Source organism: Bos javanicus, chromosome 15 (genome assembly GCF_032452875.1).
Source record: "Bos javanicus breed banteng chromosome 15, ARS-OSU_banteng_1.0, whole genome shotgun sequence".
Lineage (NCBI taxonomy): Eukaryota > Metazoa > Chordata > Mammalia > Artiodactyla > Bovidae > Bos > Bos javanicus.
The window spans coordinates 35,783,196-35,803,201 of record NC_083882.1 but is presented as its reverse complement, the minus strand read 5'-3'; the positions used below and the strand labels follow the sequence as shown (position 1 = coordinate 35,803,201).

Below are 20,006 nucleotides of genomic sequence, written 5' to 3'. Positions count from 1 at the left end.
GGATGACAGACCAAGTGCTCAAAACACACACACACCTAAAGAAAAGGCCTGAAGATCAGGTAAGACATTTATATCTCAAAGACACAGAAGAAAAAATGAATGAAAATCCCCCTAGAAGGGCTTTTGTTTTTTAACATCAGAATTCTGTTTTTTTTTTTCAAGCTGACTTTTTCTAACTTAGGTGCATATACAATAAATGAGTTCCATTTAGTCGTTTTCAGGGCAAGACTCCTTAATTTACTTGCAGGTATAAGTTCTGTATGTACATGAATCTGGCTGGAGTATTAGTTGGAGGTTGGCTTTCTGACACTCCTCATTTCTCTGAGTAAGTCTGTTTCCTATTTTAAAGTTGAATTTCTCTCAAATTTACTACTGCACTTTTATCCCAACAGATTCTTATTAAGGTAGCCAATTTGAGGAAAACATCAATCAGGTCAGCCTCTTAACCCAACCATTCAACCAAGACCGCTTAGTATGTTTTCAGTTGAGGAAATCCCAATGTCTTTCCATTGAGTTCCCCAGTGTCTTTCAGGTAGGGGGCACTTTCTCTCAGGGTCTTTCATCTGGGCTCCCTTAGTACCTTTCAACTAGGGGGAGCCACTGTCTTTCAACTGGGGAGCCAGGTACCAGTTAGATACCACCAAATATAACTCATCATCATCAGGAACCGGGAGAAACTCACCCAGAGAGACTCACTTATCCAAATTCGTCTGCACTCTGTGAGGAGACAGATGAGCACAACAGGTCTCTGTTGGTATCAAGGCCTCAGTTCCTCATAGCGTTCAGACAAAAGAGGGGCGTTTTCTCTGTGTCCCTTCCTGGTTACCAAAACTGTCCACTGGAAAAAATACACAACCCAAAAGTTGAGAACTATGTTTTATTTGGCAGATTTTCTGTGGACTTAAGTCAGCCTCTCATATTGCTCTGAATAACTGCTCCAAAGAGGTAAGGGACATATAGACATTTTTGCAACAAAAACTATAGATAGTCGAAACATCAAAAGATTACTGTTCATTAAAGAAACTAAGGAAAACCAGACATGTCAAGTTAATGAATTTAATGCTTTTCAGGGAAGATTTAATGGGAAGATATGAGTTTGGACTCACTGAAATCATTCCTCTGATACGCACCTTAGATACCTAGGGCCAGTATCCTGCTTTTCTCCATCCCAAATCCCCTCAGGGTGCACAATTGGGGGTGGCTGCTGATTTGATGGTCAAAATATCCTTTATTTTTTGATGTGGCAGGCCACATCTTTCATTCACAAGAGGATCATGTAGTTTTTTATTCTTCAATTAATGTGGCATATCACACTGATTGATTTGTAGATATTGAAAAATCCATACATTGTTGGGATAAATCCTGTTTGATCATGTTGCCTGATCTTTTTAGTGTATTATTGTATTTAGTTTGCTAGTATTTTGTTGACGGTTTTTGCTTCTATGTTCATCAGTGACACTGGCCAGAAATTTTCTGTTTGTGTGTTATCTTTGCTTGGTTTTGGTATCAGGGTAATGGTGGCTTCACAGAATGACTTGGGGAAATTTCCCTCCTCTTTAATCTTTTGGAAGAGTTTGAGAAGGAGCAGAATAAGTTCTTTGATGTTTATTAGAATTCCTCAGAAGCCATCAGTTCCTGGATTTTTGTTTGTAGTGAGTTTTTTAAGTTACAGATTCTATTTCACTTCCAGTGTCCAGTCTGTTGAAATTTTTATGTTTCTCCTTGATTCAATTTTGGTGTGTTGTATGTTTCTAGAAACTTGTCCATTTTTTCTAGGTTGTCCAGTTTGTTGGTATATAATTGTTGATAGTATTCTCTTAAGGTTTTTACTTCTGCTGTTTCATTTCTTATTTTATTTGGGTCGTCTCCTTTCTTCTTGGTGAGCCTGGCCAGAGGTTTGTTGATTCTGTTTACTCTTTCAAAAATACCCAGCTCTTGGTTGATTTTTATTTTTCCCCCATTTTTAAAAAGCCTCTATTTTCTCTTTGAAAGTGAAAAAGTGAAATTGTTAGACTCAGTCATGTCTGTCTCTTTGCAACCCCATGGACTGCAGCCCACCAGGCTCCTCTGCCCATGGAATTCTCTAGGCAAGAAAACTGGAGTGGGTAGCCATTCCCTTCTCCAGGGGACCTTCCCAGTCCAGGGATTGAACCTGGGTCTTATTGCAAGGACTTCCCTGGTGGCTCAGATGGTAAAGCGTCTGCCTACAATGAGGGAGACCTGGGTTCAATCCCTGGGTCAGGAAGATCCTCTAGAGAAGGAAATGGCAACCCACTCCAGTACTCTTGCCTGGAAAATCCCATGGACAGAGGAGCATAGTAGGCTCCTACAGTCCACGGGGTTGCAAAGAGTCAGACACGACTGAGCGACTTCACTCTCTTATTGCATTGCAAGCAGATTCTTTACCATCTGAGGGACCGGGGAAGCCCTGTTCCCTCTTTCATCTTTTATTATTTACCCTCTTCTTCTGACTTCGGGTTTTGTTTTCGTCACTCCAAATCTTTGTTGTGACGAGACAAAGAACCAAGGAACATAGACTCGCGTGACATTTTTCTAAATATTTTAGGTGGTAGGTTAACTTATTTGAGATTTATCTTTTTAAGGAAGGCCTATATTGCTATCAACTTCTTACTTAGGACTGCTTTTGCTGTATCCCACAGATTTTGTATAGCCATGTTTTCATTTGCTTTAAGATATTTTAAAATTTTCTCTTTGATCTCATCATTGACACCTTGCTTTTTTTAATACCATGTTGTTTAGTCCCCATATAATTGTTTTTTTCTTGTTTCTCTTTCTGTCATTGATTTCTAGTTTCATGCCATTGTGGTCAGAAAAGACCCTTGAAATAATTTTTATCCTCTTAAATTAGTTAAGGCTTGTTCTGTTTCCTAGTATGTCGTCTACCCCAGAGAATGTTCCATGTTCACTTGGAAAGAATGTGTATTCTGATTTTTTGGATGTTATGGCCTATAAGTATCAATTGAGTCTTAAGTGTTCTGTTGTGTTACTTAGGATCTGTTGTGTTATTTAGGATCTGATTTTGTGTAAGATCTGTCCACTGATAATAAAGTCTCCTATTGTATTCCCATCAGTTCTTCCCTATGTCTGTTAGTATTTTATTTTTATTCATATGTGCTCCTATATTGGGTGTGTATATGTTAACAACTGTAATAGCCTTTTCTTGTATTGATCCTGTTATTATTTTGTAGTACCTTTGTCTTTATGGACTTTGTCTTAAAGTCTGTTTTTTTCTGATATGGGTATTGCTACCCCCGCTTTCTTGTCATTTCTATTTCCATGAAATATCTTTTCCATCCTCTCAATTTCAAATGTGTGTGTCCTTCACCCTAAAGAGTCTCTTGTAGGCAGCATTATGGTAGTATCCTCTTGGTTTAGTCCAATCTGTACTCTTGATTGTATTTTAGTACATTTGTATTTAAGGTAGTTGTTGATAGATATTTGTTGCCATTTCAAACCTTCTTTTCCAGTTGAGAATGTATTTCTCTTTGTTCCTTTCTTTTTGTTTGTCCTATTGTGCTTTGATAGTTTTTTTGTGTGTTACGTTTGAGTTCTCTTGTTTTTTTGTGAACTTTTTGTATGTTTTTGTTTTATAGTTACCCTGTTTTTCAAGGTTTTTTTAAAATAAAATTTCTTATAGCAAAAATTACATATTTCAGATTTATTAGTGAAAAAACTAAACAAACAATTTGGACAAGTACCTTAATATTTATGGGTTTAAACATTTTCATACTTAAGAAATGTGAAAATGCTTTCTGCCAGGTTACACGCCAAATCGCATATGAGGAAAGAAATGTACTAGGTTACATTTACATTGATTGTACCCTCGGCATGAGTTTTAAAGAAAATACTGTGAACACTGCCAGTCTGAAGCAGCCTCAACTTGTTGCCTAGGACAGAGTTAAGGATATAAATATGAGTATTGTTAGTCTTTCCTATTTTTCAAATGCTTTTAACTCATTATTCTATCTCATTGCTTTGGACTGGTAGTCATAGGTTCAAGCACATTCCAGTAACAATCTACATTTTCTAACTTCTCTCCCCCATATTTTATGATTTTGATGTCTGTCTTCTTTTATATCTTCCTGTTAAATAAGCCTTTTGCTATTCATCTTAATTATCATTGCTTTCACAAAAATTTTTTTAAAAACTATGGTACTGGCTTACTTAAGTGATTGGTTTTCCGATTGTGATTGTCTCTTTCCTATAGGTTTTTGCTGCATTTCTACTTAGAGAAGACTTTTAAATATTTCTTTTAGAATAGGTTTTGTATTGCTGTATTCTTTTAGTTTTTGCTTGTCTGCAAAATTCTTTCTCTTCTTCTAAATAACAGTCTTGCTGTGTAGAGTATCCTAGGTTGTAGGATTTTTAGGACTTTGAATTTGTCTTGCCGCTCCCTTCTGTCCTGCAGCATTTCTGTAGAGGAGTCAGCTGATAGACTTATGAGGTTTTCCTTGTAAGTAAACTCTTTTGACTGCCTTTTTTGACTGTGCCACACAGTTTGTGGGATCCTAATTCTCTGACCAGGAATCAAACCCTGGCCCCCTGCAGTGGAAATATGGAATCCTATCCACTGGGCTGCCAGGGAACTCCTACTTGCTGCCTTTAGAATTCCCACTTTAACTCTGGCCATTTTAATTATAATGTCACAGTATAGGTCTGTTGGGTTCATCTTGTTTGGTACTCTCTTGTGTTTCTTGTACCTGGATATCTGTTTCCTTTTGGTTTGGGGAGTTCTCAGCTATCATTTCTTCAAATGCATTTTCAGTCCCCTTTTCTGTTTCTTCTGGGATCTCTGTTATATGTAGATTGACTAGCTCTGTTTTATACCACAGATCTCATATATTGCTTTCATTTTTTTTTTTCCACTTGTCGTTTTGTCTGCTGTTCTGATTGGGTGATTTCCATTATTCTGTCTTCCAAATCATTTATTTATTCTTCTGCATTGTTTAGCTCGCTGTTTATTGCCTTTAGCTCAGGTTTTGTCACAGTAGGTGCTTTCTAATTTTAATTGGCTTCTCTTTATAGTTTCTAGTTACAATGATCTGCATTTTTGTTGATAGCCTTTTTTAACTCCTTTATTATTTTTATCATCTTTTTGAACTTGGGGTCTAGTATACTGGAGAGATGTTTCATTGCACGTCCAGGGGATTTCTCGTTTTAATTGGGAACAATTCCTGGTTTCTTCATTTTACTTATGTTTCTCTATAATTTTAGGAGAAACAGTTTTTTGCTATGGTCTTAAAGGGTTGTATTTATGTGGAAATATCCCTGTATAGCCCATGAGTCTAATATTTTTGGTGTGAAGGCTGTTCTTAGTATGGATAATTGCTGCATCTTTCTTCAGTGTATGCTTGCTGTCATTTCCTTGTTGTAGGGGTTATAATTGGTGTTCAGGATGTAATCTGGCCTCAGGTGATGTGAGTTTCTGTGATTCCTTTAATCTGGCCTCAGGTGGTCTCTTGGAGAGCTTCTCTGGTTCCTTTAACCTGGAATGAGGAATGCTATCATCTTATATTTGTTTATGGGGTTTAGTTCTGTAAAGAACTCTGAGATTCTGTTACTTGTATTTCTCAAGGTGGAACTGAGACCCTGCCCAAAGGCTACACTATTGTTTCTTGACTGCTCCTCACTCTGCATCCCCTCCCTTCTCTGTTTAGCCTCTATTTGAATCTGCCCTTTGGAACTCAAGGAAGGTCACGGAGGCTGGAGTCTCTTCCCTACAAGCAAGAAATGAGGGACACAGAAAGGTTTCTGTGCCCAGGAGCCCCACAGGCTCCTGTTTGGTTTCAAAACTCAGTATAAACCATAAAGAATGGATTGGAAATGATAAATTGAGACTAATTATGTAAGCTAATGAGTTGGTAACTTTGAGTTAGATTTATCTTTATGTTGTATAGAACTAGATTGTTTTAAATTCTGTGCTTTTTCATAGTGTGAAAGAGAGTGTTTTTTGTAGTCAGAAGTAACGAGCTAGCTGTTTGTGGTCTGTTGCTAAGTAGTAATGATTCTTATTTTTTATATTTCTATCATTTTGTTCATTATCTTTATTTAGCTAAATAATCTGATTTGCTTTTTCTTCATGATATATACCTGAGACATAGTTCAGTTCAGTTCAGTCGCTCAGTCGTGTCCGACTCTTTGCAACTCCATGAATCGCAGCACGCCAGGCCTCCCTGTCCATCACCAACTCCCGGAGTTCACCCAGACTCACGTCCATCGAGTCAGTGATGCCATCCAGCCATCTCATCCTCTGTCATCCCCTTCTCCTCCTGCCCCCAATCCCTTCCAGCATCAGAGTCTTTTCCAGTGAGTCAACTCTTCGCATGAGGTGGCCAAAGTACTGGAGTTTCAGCTTTAGCATCATTCCTTCCAAAGAAATCCCAGGGCTGATCTTCAGAATGGACTGGTTGGATCTCCTTGCAGTCCAAGGGACTCTCAAGAGTCTTCTCCAACACACTTCAAAAGCATCAAAACCTGAGACATGTTTAAATGTAAAAAATGTTTAAATTGATCCAATTTTCTAGTTATCTGTCTTGTTTAAAACCTACGTACTTTCTATACCCATCCTCTGCTTGGTTTATTGTAATGACACTGCCTTCAGACATAACTATAATTTACTTACTGATTTTGTTTCCCCTCCCCATCCCTATCCATGCAAGAATGTAAGTTCAGCATCAGGCACATGGGCAATAATTATGTTAAATCTGTGGTTTCAAATTCTAATACATTTCCTTCTTCTTACAGAAAGAACATACTGGTCGTCTTGTTATAGGAGATCACAAATCCACATCTCACTTCCGCACAGGTAAGAAGGTAAAATATGATTGAAGTGGAGGTGCTAAAGTTGGAATGTGAAATACTTGCATATATTTTGGCATATTCTAACTTTTGTGTATAATTGTTGATTAGTTCTGATGAGTAACATGTTGGAAATAGATGTTGTATATGTAAACATGTTACATACATCATGTAACAGTATATACTCTGATGAAGGATTTGAAAGAGTTTACATTAATATGATATTCTAACCAAGAAACTGACTTGTTTCTGTTTTCATTTTTACCAATTTACAACATGTAGTATTTTAATTGTAGTGAGGTTTTATGCCTCATCTTGCCAATTGTAGTTTCTAGAGTTTACATATATTTTGTATACTATTTACTGTACAGTGTTAATAATTGGCATATTATACTGGTTTTTAGTTTATTCACTAAGTTTTGCTCTGAGATCTTTGAAGAGCATAAACTCATTGGAAAACCTGAAGAAATGAGTTTTTCTTTTAGTTTTTTGGGGGGGGATTTAAATTAAAAACTGAAAATGAATTAGAATTTGGATTTGAATTCAGTCTGCTGAAAAATTTTCTCCCATTTAATATTGACCCTGATCTTGAACATTATTAATAATAGGGCACAGTACCCCATATACATTTAAGAAAACCTTTACTTACATCTTTTGAATTAACTTTATGCTGACCTAGATTATGTAGCATATTTTAGAAATTAATAGGCATTTTATTTTTCTGGTGTTGAACAATTACTTCAAATTAATCTGCATTGCAACAAAAGGCTCTAGAGTCTGAACTTCGGCAGAATGGAAATGTATTTAACTGTTGCACTTATTCTTTTAAAATATGAAGTTATATTCTTGTATTTACAAATTAAAATGCCATGTACAGAAAGCTCCAGTGGTATTGGTAATATTTTAGTCCTTGGGTGGTAAGTTTATAGATGGTTGTTTAATATTCTGCTTCCTAACTTACATGCAACAGAGTATATATTAAAATATGTCACCTGATATATTGGTTCAGTACAGTGATATACAAAGAAAGGCATATGGAGAGCCAATTCCAAGGTCATTTTATTTAGCCATTTTCTGAACAGAATTATGTGCCTTTTCATTATTTGTGTTCAAAGACATAAGCTGTTGTTTGTTGGAGGTGTTTTTCTATGACTAGGAGGAAACTTTCACTTTCAGGAGAACCATTATTAGACTATATTAACTAAAACATGATACCCAAAGTTCTTAGTAATTAATATTTACAGTATCTAAACTTCAGGCAGTTCTGAGAATTCCTTATCTGGTTTAAATTATTACATGGAAAAAATTTTCATCTTTAATAAAACAGCTTCTAGTTTTAGTAGTTACTAAAGAAGTAAGTTATTTTATCTGTTAGGTAAACTACGTATGGTATATAAACCCAGTCACAAAATTCACTGTAAAATTACTCAGAGAAATCAGCCCTAAATATAATAGCATCTGTATTATGGGTTTTTTGTGTAATCAAATATTTTTATTAATTTGACTGAAACATAATCAAAGTACACTGGACATACAGGGGAAGAAGACAAGAAAATTAATGAAGAACTGGAGTCTCAATATCAACAAAGTATGGACAGTAAATTATCAGGAAGATATCGACGACATTGTGGACTTGGCTTCAGTGAGGTAGTAATTAACATATTTTCATTAAGTGGAAAGATAATTCCAATTTGATATCACTTATTTCTGTTAAATTACTGTAGCAACCAAGAATCCTATGTAGAAACCTCTCTTTATATAGTTACTTAAAATATTTTTATATGCCAAACTAGGTCTTTGTAGATAATGAGAAGAGATACTGAGAGTTTTTGAAATGTTTTTTGATACTAGCTTAATGTACATTCTGCTTAGAGAATCATTAGGGCACATTTTAGGTAGGCATGGACAATGTACTCACAAGTTAGATGAAATATTTCCTGTAAATACTCATTAGGAGAGTTTTCTCAGTTGTTTCCTATGTCACCTTGTTCCATATAACTACTGGTTCATTACTCCAAAATAATGTAATATGCAAAACATTGGTAACTGTTTTCAGCATTCCCATGAATCAGTGGTTAACTTGCCTTATTCTTAAAAAAAGTATTGTTTCTATCAGGAAGACAATGTTAATTTCAAACTAGGGAGGGAAGGAAAGGTGGTGGTCTTCAGAGCCCTTTCTTAAGCAAAAATCCTACTCAAGTACCAGTTTATGAAACAGCTGGAGACGCCTGAGCCCTCAGCTCTTCCCTAGGCAGCCTCTGTTCTTAAACTGTTGATTTAATGGCTAGGGAGTGAGACAAAAATGAGAGTCTGCTCCAGTTTTTGTACTGGATACTTTTAACAGGCTGTTGGTTGATGTTTGTAGGTAGATGATCATGATGGGGAAGGTGATGTGGCTGGAGATGACGATGATGATGATTCACCTGATCCTGAAAGTCCAGATGACTCTGAAAGTGATTCAGAGTCAGAGAAGGAAGAATCTACTGAAGAGCTCCAAGCTGCTGAGCACCCTGATGAAGTGGAGGATTCCAAAAACAAAAAAGATGCAAAAAGCAACTATAAGATGATGTTTGTTAAATCCAGTGGCTCATAACTCCCCAACACTTAGTCTTTGTATTAAAAGTAAGCCTTATTGTTATAATGCACAGTGGAGGACTGCTGATAGAGCACAGACCTTTGTATTATAATTTTTAAAAAGGCCCTTTTAAATAATTACAAAGAGTGTTTGCTTTCAGATGCCATGGGTTACACTTTTATGGGCATGACTATAACCATTTTTGTAAAGAGTAAGAGTTGTATAAAATAAGAAATAAATACAATACTCAACTTCTTTTCATGTTAGCATCATCAACAATCTCTAATATCACCTTTTTACCCCTTCAGATACAGTTATGGGGGAAACAGTATTTTTTGTGTGGTAGCTGTTTATCTTTTTTTGTTTCTTCATGTTTTTCTTTTATAAAAGTTTTATCTGGTACTGTGATGTGTTCATGGGAAATAGTCTTTTATTATACTTTCTCATAGTAGAACTATTCATCATGGCTATTTCTGCTGCCAATAACAATCTAAATTAATTCTGGCAAAAGATTTGGAACTTAGTTTACTCTTACTGATTCAGCTCTACTCTTTTGGACCAAAGCAACATGAGAGCAAATACTTTTCACACCTGTTAGGTTTTGGGGTTGCAGTTGTCATGTATTTGGAATGTTATGATCCCAAGCAGTCTTTATATAATTTGAATGATATTGTATGTTAGTTTTTTTTTAATATAAAATTGGCCAATTTTTACAGAAGAACATTTTTTTCTGATCATTTGGTCCTATCTAGGAATATGTAAAATGGAACTTTTTTTTTCTTAAGGTAATATGTGACCAAAGTTAATTTCCTTCCTAATGCTTAAATAAAGAGAAAGCAGTTTCCCATATTTGGTTGTAATACCTTTATCCTCATTATCTAAAAATGAGGAACAGGCTTATTGAACAAGAATCTGAAACCAAATTCTCTCCATTTTATCCCAGTGCTGTTATCTTACAAAAAGGAGTATTGCTTTGATTTTATCACTACTTCTGTCGGAGTAAGATTAGTATCTGACTACTATTATGTGGTTAATTTGTACAGCAGGTTAACACAAACTGCATTATGAGCTAGTCAATGATGTTTGAGTAATTAATTGGATTCAAAATCTTAATGTTTCTAAGTGATGTGTTCAAAGGCTTGAGTTAAACCTATTTGTTTGCTGAACTGTTATACGTCTAGATGCTTAAGTATGTTAATGTGTTGGATTTTTCTTTTTTTAGTTCCTGTGTTATTTTGAAATACAGAATGTGTTCAAGGAGTGTAGCAACTAGAACAGGTGATTTTTGGATTATGCAGTCCATCCTGAAATTTTTTTTAGATTTCACACCCCCAACACTTTTTTTTTCTTATTTCTCACATTGTTTTATAATAGGTGTTACCCTATATAGTAAAATACTGAGTCAGTGGGTAGTAAACAGAATGTACAACATTTAACAAATAGCATTTGGTTTAAACAAGTTTGGCTTTGTTCAGATTTCAGTTTGGCCATTGATTTTCAAATAACTAGCCTGTAGGGTTGCTTATTACAACTAATTTAAGAAGTGAAAACTGATTTATGTTTAACAGTGTTATATTTTAAAAAGTACTTTTCATCACTTTATTTAAATATGCTGGGTTATTAATAAGCCTCGATTCTTATATAAATAGAAGAGCCTTGTTCTAAAATAACTACACTGGAGGACCTTTTTTCTTCTTCTTCAAGTAGAGAAAGTCTTACTCCAGTGCATTTACTATTGGACATTTAACAAAATTCAGGGTCGGAATAAATTGAGGTCTGTTGGACCATGTGGCCTAGTGGCCCAGCACCACATTAAATATCATGGCTGTATTTTAAGCATGAGCATTGGGTTTTTGTTTTTCTTTGTTAAATTGTGGGGGAAGGGGATTAAAGGAAGACAGATACAATGCCATTTTGATATCCCTACTAAAGTACCAGGAGGGAAAACACAATTTGCTTTTGCGCAATGAAATATGCTATTGAGGTGAAAGTCGAGTGGCAACTTTTTCCTACTATTGATACTTTCTTACCTGAAATATACTTCTCCCAGGTGTTGATTATACTGATGTTCCAGTGATCTTTCTATTGTAAAGGTTTTCAGGAACAGATTCCTGTATTAATGGGTAAAAGTCTTCTCATATCTGTAATTTTTTAAACCTGGAAGAATTCAAGGTATAGAAAAAAGTCTGACGTGATTGTTGTTCTGATTAAACAATGGTTTGAGAGCAGAAAGGTGGGTCATATTTTTTGAGTAAATTTTGAGGTAGTAAATTTCAGCTGCCCGGTTGGCATCAGTGAACACTGCAGGGCTGTGGTTCCATTGCTTTGTCTCCACAATAACCACATCTTGGATACTTTCAGTATCCAAAAACAACTTTACCTCTGAAATGACAAATGTAGAAATCTTATCTCTGACCGTAACTGCTCTGTTCCTTTACGTATGTTCAAATCAGATCATTTCACTGTTGTCACCTGTTTCATAAGCCCTGTCTAGATTTCTTATGTGATCAATTCAGTGTCCCTGTTGTCAGTAACCCAAATAATCTTCCCTAAATGTCATAACATTCCTAGAAACACAGCCCTGGATTATCCAGTTTCCTATGGATTATTTCTGGAGAAAGACTACCAACTGAACAAACCAGTATTTCTAAATGTTAACAACACTGCATATTATCCTTATTGTTTTCTCTCATCAACCCTTCTCCCATTCTTAACTGTTGAAAACCCCTGTTTTCAAACTTGCGACCCTCTCTTTCCTCCTTCACTCTTATAACATGTCCTTACATTCTAGCTTACATTGAAGAATAGGTTTTATCAGGCAGAAACTCTCTGAACTTCAGCCTAATTTGACAACCATGGAGAAGTGCTCCATTCTTCTAGGTCACATCCCAGCTCTACCAACTTAGTGATAAACCCAATGACCTTGGGCATAACTAGATCTGAGTCTCCTTTCCTCCCTTTCATCAGTAAAATGAGATTATCAGTAGCAACCACCTTGCATGGTTATTATGAGAATTAGTTAAAACAGGTAAAATGCATTGTTGTTCAGTTGCCAAGTTGTGTGTGACTCTTTTACAGCCCCATGGACTGTAGCCAGCCAGGCTCCTTTGGTCCATGGGATTTCCTAAGCAAGGATACTGCAGTGGGTTGCCATTTCCTTCTCTGGGGGACCTTCCCAACCCAGGTATCAAACCCGTTTCTCTTGCATTGGTAGGTAGATTCTTGACCACTGAGCCACCAGGGAAGCCCACATTTTCAATAGTTTTAATAACTTACTGCTGTTACTGTTTGCTTCACTGCTATTCCCTTCCCCCAAATCCACTCCAGCTTTCTACCCAACTTTATTTAACACCACAACTGCATTGAAAACTGCTTTGATCAATGATTCTTTCCTAAACAAGATTTTTTGGCCACTTGATGCAAAGAACTGACTCATTGGAAAAGATCCTGATGCTGGGAAAGATTGAAGGCAAAAGGAGAAGGGGGCAGCAGAGAATGAGATGGTTAGATAACATCATTGACTCAGTGGACATGAATTTGAGCAAATCCCGGAACATAGTGGTGGACAGGGAAGCCTGGTGTACCGCAGTCAAGTTGCAAAGAGTCAGACATTTAGCAACTGAACATCATCAGAATGATGTGTCTGAAATCTATTAACTGACTCCATGTGAGTAAGGTTTCTCAATGCTTTCATTTATAAAAATAGAAGTTTTCTCCTTTAGAAACTCCAATTACATGTGCATATTTCATTTCCTATCCCCATGTCATTTTTGTTTATTTTTATCCCTCGTTTCTCCTTATTGTGATTTGAGCACTGTGTACTCTTTATCATTCCAATTTTATATTCATTTTTATGATTATATACTTTTTTCCTTGAATTCTGTCAGTTCGTGTTTCTTCTGTTTCCTCATATCCTCTTGTATTTCTGATGTATCAGTTTATAGAGATCATAAGATATTAAGGTTGTCATGAAATCTTTGATCATAGTTTTCAACTGTTTATTGAGGGAATGTTTTTCTGGTCAGTGTTCTTCACATGTCATTTATTTTTCTTGACCCTTTTTTCTCTATTTTAATATCCTCATGCAAAGCCTGTGCCAGTTCTTTTTCATTGTTTAGTTACCTGCAGATATTTACTCAGCACCTACTCTGTGCCAGGTACTATTCTAGCTCCTGAAAGGACAGCAGTATTATCTTCCCTTCACCAGAATGTACGCTTCATTAGAGCAGGGACTGATTTCGTTTACTGCTGTCCTTCCAGGAGCTAGAATAGTGCCTGGCACAGAGTAGGTGCTCAGTAAATATTTGCAGGTAACTAAACAATGAAAAAGAACTGGCACAGGCTTTGCCTACTTTTAGGCCCAGGTAAGATGGGCTCCTGCCTTGGGGGCTACATGTTAGAAGGCCCTGCATATCACAGATATTTATCAAAGAGCATGTGGGTGCCTAAGTCACTCAGAATTTGCCATTGAGGACTAGCACAGTGCAGTCTATAACCGTAATTGTTTAACCTTGTGACCAGGAAAATCCTCCATGTTTTTTGCCCTATGTCCTTGAAACAAAAGGTGACTTATGTCAAATTCCATGAAGGTTTGTGAGTTTCATCACTGCTAATGTCAGAGACAGACACTGCTTCTTAGCACAGAAAAATTGTAGTGGCATCAGTATTTCAGTAAGAGAAATAACTAATTTGTCAAATCCATTTCACATGGATGTAATGGATTCTTGCATAATAAGATACTGTTTCCCAGGAGTGGAAAATATAGTAAAAAGGGTGTATAAAAATATGTATATTACACATACATTCATATATAATTGGAGTCGCTGAAAGAAGAGAGAGTATGGGGAAAATTGAAAGAGATGAAGGTTAAGAATCTTCCAAAACTGACAAAAGATACCCACCCATAGATTTAAGATCTACAATTCCCAAGCTGGATAAAGACAAAACCACACCTAGGCATATGACAGTAAAAGTGCTGTGACCCAAAGACAAGAAAAAAACTAAATGCAGATGGGGCAGAGGGAGACATATTAAGGGTGCAAGTCAGTCAGTTCAGTCACTCAGTCATGTCGTCTTTGCAACCCCATGAATCGCAGCACGCCAGGCCTCCCTGTCCATCACCAACTCCCAGAGTTCACCCAAAGTCATGTACATCGAGTCGGTGATGCCATCCAGCCATCTCATCCTCTGTTGTCCCCTTCTCCTGCCCTCAATCCCTCCCAGCATCAGGGTCTTTTCCAATGAGTCAACTCTTCACATGAGGTGGCCAAAGTACTGGAGTTTCAGCCTCAGCATCAGTCCTTCCAATGAAAACCCAGGACTGGTCTCCTTTAGGATGGACTGGTTGGATCTCCTTGCAGTCCAAGGGACTCTCAAGAGTCTTCTCCAACACCACAGTTCAAAAGCATCAATTCGGCACTCAGCTTTCTTCACAGTCCAACTCTTACGTCCATACATGACCACTGGAAAAACCATAGCCTTGACTAGATGGACCTTTGTTGCAAGGGTGCAAGAGTAAGACATATAACTTCTCGACATAACTTCCCAGATGGCACAGTGGTAAAGAATCTGCCTGCAATGCAGGAGACCCAGATTGGATCCCTGGGTTGGGAGAAGGAAATGGCTGCTGCTGCTAAGTCACTTCAGTCGTGTCCGACTCTGTGCGACCCCATAGATGGCAGCCCACCAGGCTCCACCATCCCTGGGATTCTCCAGGCAAGAACATTGGAGTGGGTTGCCGTTTCCTTCTCCAATGCATAAAAGTGAAAAGTGAAAGTGAAGTCGCTCAGTCGTGTCCAAGGAAATGGCTACCCACTCTAATTATTCTCACCTGGGAAATTCCATGGACAGTGGAGCCTAGGAAGCTGCAGTCCATGGGGTCACATAGAGTTAAGACGACTGAGCGACTGACCACATACTACACATAAACCAAATAAGCCAGAAGACAATGTAATATCTTCAAAACACTGAAAGAAAGGGGAAAAAAAATCACCAACTTATGACCCTATCCCAGTGGAAATATCCTTCAAGAATAAAGGTAAGACATTTGTGTTGGCCAACCCACAAAGGGCTTCTAACATTGAAAGGGAAGTGCTCGCAATGAGTTCCCAACCCAACCCAAATTTCTCTCTAGGGTCATTTTTCAACAAAGTACAAACGGGCGGCAGACTCACTGGGTGGAGGTAGCATTCAGGGCTGTCAAGAGATCGCAGTTTGGAGGGAAGAGTTCAGAGACTACATAAATCTACATAAAGAAACTCCCCTGGTCCTTGACTAACTCCTAAGCCATATACAAACGTGATGAGAGTAGGAGAGTCCGTCAAAAAACAGCTAGTCAGGCTCTCAGCGTCACAGCTTTTGGAACAGACAATCTACTTCAGGGGGAAAAGGGATACCAGAGGTTGACCTCATGCTTCCTATCTTTGCTCCATTCCTCTGGATCTTGGCTCCAGATATTTTCACAGCTTTGCAAGCTCTCCATTGCCTTCAAATACATATTTTTAAAAAATAGTTCAGCCTCCTTTTCCATTTGTTCTCAGTAGGAATGTTGCTTCAAAGTACCCTTGTCTACCATTGCTAGAAGCATAATTTTTTTCCAATAAAGCATTTTGGAGAGAAATATTTAAAGGTTTAAATAAACAAGTTCATAGACTAGGACACTCAATATTGTAGTGATATAATTCTCTCCAAAGTAATCTACATACAATGTAATCTCAGTAGAAAAAAAAATACCCAATTGAGAGTGGAAAATAAAACTTGACAAGTTTGTTCTAAAATTTACAAGGAAAAACAAAGACCAAAAATAGCCAAGATAGTTGTGGAAAATAAGAACAAGATAGACACTTTGCTTTTCTGTGTATCAACGCTTACCATAAAGCCCCACTAATTAAAATAGTATGATATTGGCACAATGATAGACATATAGACAACAGAACAGAAAAATTGAGTCACACATATACAGATACTTGATTACGACAAAGTGGCACAGCAGTGGGAAGAAAATGATAGATTCTTCATTAAGTTGGGCATCTGTGGGGAAAAATGAGATCTGATGACCACTTCACACCTTAACTTAAAAACCAGTTCCAGGTATACTGTAGATCTGTGAAAGGCAAAACAAGAAAGCTCCTTAGAGAATAGTTTCATGACTTGAGCACAAGAAGACTTTGAACAAGATGCAAAACACCGCAAACTACAAAGGAAAATATTTACATGATTACCTTAAAACTAGTAATGTCTACTGACTGAAAGTCGCTGTGAAAAGGCAAGCCAGCGTGGTATAAGACATTTGCAATGCACATCACCCTTAACAGGTTCTGTGTCAAATACTCCTTGTGTTTCACCACGCATCCTCTAGATATGACTGTGGTAGGATCTCATTCTAGCCACACCTCACATGGTGCCCCAGGGCTTCTTAGCTGCCCCAGTGTGGGGTTCACATGGGAATCACCCACACATGTAGGATATGGAGATGTGAGGGACTTACCCCATGGGGAGCCCTTGGTCAAAGAAGGCTCTGAGCCAGAAGATAAATGCTCTTCTTACACCACAGGTGGATAATTTTGAAGAGCATTTTACGTGACTCTTCAGAAGGTCCCAGTGAGACTGAGCCCAAGTTTTTCACAACAGTGACCAACTTGAGAAGGCGCATGCTTCTGTTGCTTTCCTTTCTTTGCCACTTCCGTTCCTTGGATATACTTAGTTGCTCTGTCATGTCCAACTCTTTTGCAACCCCATGGACTATAGCCCACCAGGCTCCTTTGTCCATGGGGATTCCATCGAACCCAGGTCTCCTGCATTGCAGGCAGATTCTTTACCAGCTGAGCCACCAGGGAAGCCCTCTCTTCCTTGGATCATTTCCCAAATTAACTCTCTGCCTACAAGCCCTTCCCTCAGACTTCTTTCTAAGGGTAGCCAAGATTAAGACACGCTTATGTCTAGAACCTTTACAAATCAACAAGAAAAAGATACATAAACCAATGGAATAATGATAAAGAGTCCTGAAGATATTTCACAAATAAAGAAATCCAAAAGGTCAAAGAGCATTTGAAAGGATGCACAATATCAATAACCAGGAAGATGCTAGTAAACCTAATTCATACACAGTAAAAATTGTTACAACTTTTTAAAAAGTTTTGTTGAGTATATTATCTATTGCTGTGTAACAAATTACCCCAAAACTTACCAACTTAAAACAATAAACATTTATCTCACAGTTTCTGTGAGTCAAGAATCTGGGCTCTGCTGGGTGCTTCTGGCTGAAGGTCTCTCACAAGGTTGTAATCAGGTGGCAGGCAGGGCTGTAATCATCTCGAGGGCTGACTGGAGGCAGGGAGGACCCATTTCCAAGCTCACTCTTAGGTCCTCGCTGGCTGTTGGTCACAGACATCTGTCCCCACCCTGTGGGCCTCCCCACAGGTTAGCTCACAACATGGTTTCTCCAGTGAGAAAGCAAGGGAGGATGCCCAAGACGGAAGCAACAGTCTCCTTGTAACCTCATCTTGGAAGTGACACCCTGTTAGGTTCTGTCATGGCCTATTCATTAAAAGGGAGCTGCTAGCTCCAGCCCAGGGGAACGGGCTTACAGAGGGTGTGAATGCCAGAAGGCGGGCATCACTGGGGGGCCATCTCAGAGGCTGCCACCACAATGAGGATATGGAGAAACTCACATATTCATGGTGGGACTGTAAATTAATACTATCACTTTGGAAACCAGTTTGTCATTTGTTACCTAAATTGAAAGTATGCATACCTTATAACCTATCAACTCTATACCGAGGTATAGACCAAAAGAAACGATCACATGTGGATTGAGGGATATATGTAAAAATGTACATAGCAGCATTATTTTTAATAGCTCCAAACTGGAAACATCCAAATGTCCTTTAACAGTAGAGTGGATAAAAACTCCTAGAATATTCCTACAGGGAATACTATACAACAGCAAAATGAGTGAAATATAGTTACACGGATGAATATCATAATGTTTAGTGGAAAAAAGCCTGACACAAAGGATTACATTCTTTTATTATTCCATTCTGTTATTCCATTGGTACACATTTCAGAAAACAAAAATAAGTTAGAGTATTTGACTAGGCCTGCTTAGATAGTAAAACTATAAAAAAAAAAGTATGTAGTAATAACAAAAGTCTGGGAGAGGAGGGCCTAACTGAGCAGGAAGGGGCATTAACAGAGCTTCCTGCATCCTGGCAAACCTGGATTTCTTAACTAAGGCAGTGATTACACAGATATCTGTTTTCTGATCATTTTTTTTTTTTTGAGCTATATGCTGTTATTTCATAGACTTTCTGTGTGTATGTTACATTTTGCCATAAAGGAAGCTTTCCCCAAACTACACATATATCCACATCCTATTATCCAATCATGCACAAAAGGGGCCCTGCAGAAGGCCTGGCATGAGGTTAAATGCTCAGGGTACACAAGCCAGTATCCATTTCAGAACTCCTTCAGGTGGGAAACCTTGTCTGCCTCCTCTCTTGACCATGCCAGGCCCTGGAAGGAAAGGTAGGCAACAGGGCTGAGCCTCCCGGAAGCCCTGCTATTTGCAGGGTTTGGCCTGGAGGGGACCATGGTCTCTCTTTCAGTGAGAGGGCCCCATCTTCTCCCCTGTTCCAGGCAGGAACAGGGCTGGCGGTGGGGTGGGGGGCCTCAGGTCAGGAGTCTAGGACCAGGAGCCCTTTTGGGGCAGTCATTGGAGCTCAGCTCTGAGACAACCTGCCTACCCCATGTGACTTCAGCAAGAAGACTCAAAATCCTCTCTAACCACTTCCCCCACCCAGAACTTCAATGAAAAGGTCAAGGGAATTTTCCTCCCCTATAAATGGAATGGATCTTTCTCGGGCCCAGAAAGAATTATTTATCAGGTGTTCATGGCATTCCGTGTGCCTTTACAGGGCCCAGGCGTGCTCTGAGGCACACCAGACAACTTTCTTCCTGAAAGCTCAGTTTATAGGCCAACTTCAAAGCCCAGGTCCTCAGAACAGGACAAGGCTCCAGTTTGGGAATTGACATCAAAGGCGCACGCACAGGTTGATCTGATGTCGGGGTGGACAGCCTCAGGGCTGCGAGGGGAGGCCTCAGAGAATTCGCCTGTCCTCAGCCCCTGGAGAGCTGAGGGAGGCAGCCTGGCGGTGGCACGGCCTTGTGAACCCAAACTTCAAAAGCCCTGAGCCACTGCTTAACTTGCTGCAGGCAGCTGTCTAAAATGGCAGACAGATGGTAGAGGGCAGAAGACTCGGGTGGGCAACAGCAGCTGACCCCATCTGTTTATCCACTGAGCCAGGGAGAGGGTACAGAGTTTAAATGTGGAAGGGCTGTCTGAAGCCCTGCTGTCCATAGTAAGGAGCCTACACGAGAGCAAACCAGCACCGGGACGGTCGGCCCACTCAGTCTTCACATCGCCCATGTACGGTAGGGACTTGTCATTTCTATTTCTCAAAGGAGGAAACTGAAGCTTAGGGAGGTACCATGACTTGCCCAAGGTCAGAGTCAATCAATAAGGGTGGATCTATCTGCATTGCACAACCCCTGCTCTTACCTACTACTCAAGAAACTTAAAAATAGGGCACTAGGAATGCTCTCTAGGGGCTTG

General features: G+C 38.7%; 1 protein-coding gene across 1 annotated transcript in view; it reads left to right on the top strand.

The window, feature by feature from the left end:
* C15H11orf58 (chromosome 15 C11orf58 homolog) overlaps nucleotides 1-11,626 on the top strand; it is a 28,788-nt gene extending 17,162 nt beyond the window's left edge. Inside the window, exons 3-5 of the mRNA XM_061440714.1 lie at nucleotides 6,766-6,826; nucleotides 8,357-8,466; nucleotides 9,185-11,626. Coding sequence (XP_061296698.1) covers nucleotides 6,766-6,826; nucleotides 8,357-8,466; nucleotides 9,185-9,412 — 399 coding nt within the window. The 3' untranslated portion in view covers nucleotides 9,413-11,626. The remainder of the gene's footprint in view (nucleotides 1-6,765; nucleotides 6,827-8,356; nucleotides 8,467-9,184) is intronic.
* The last annotated feature ends 8,380 nt before the right edge of the window (nucleotides 11,627-20,006 follow it).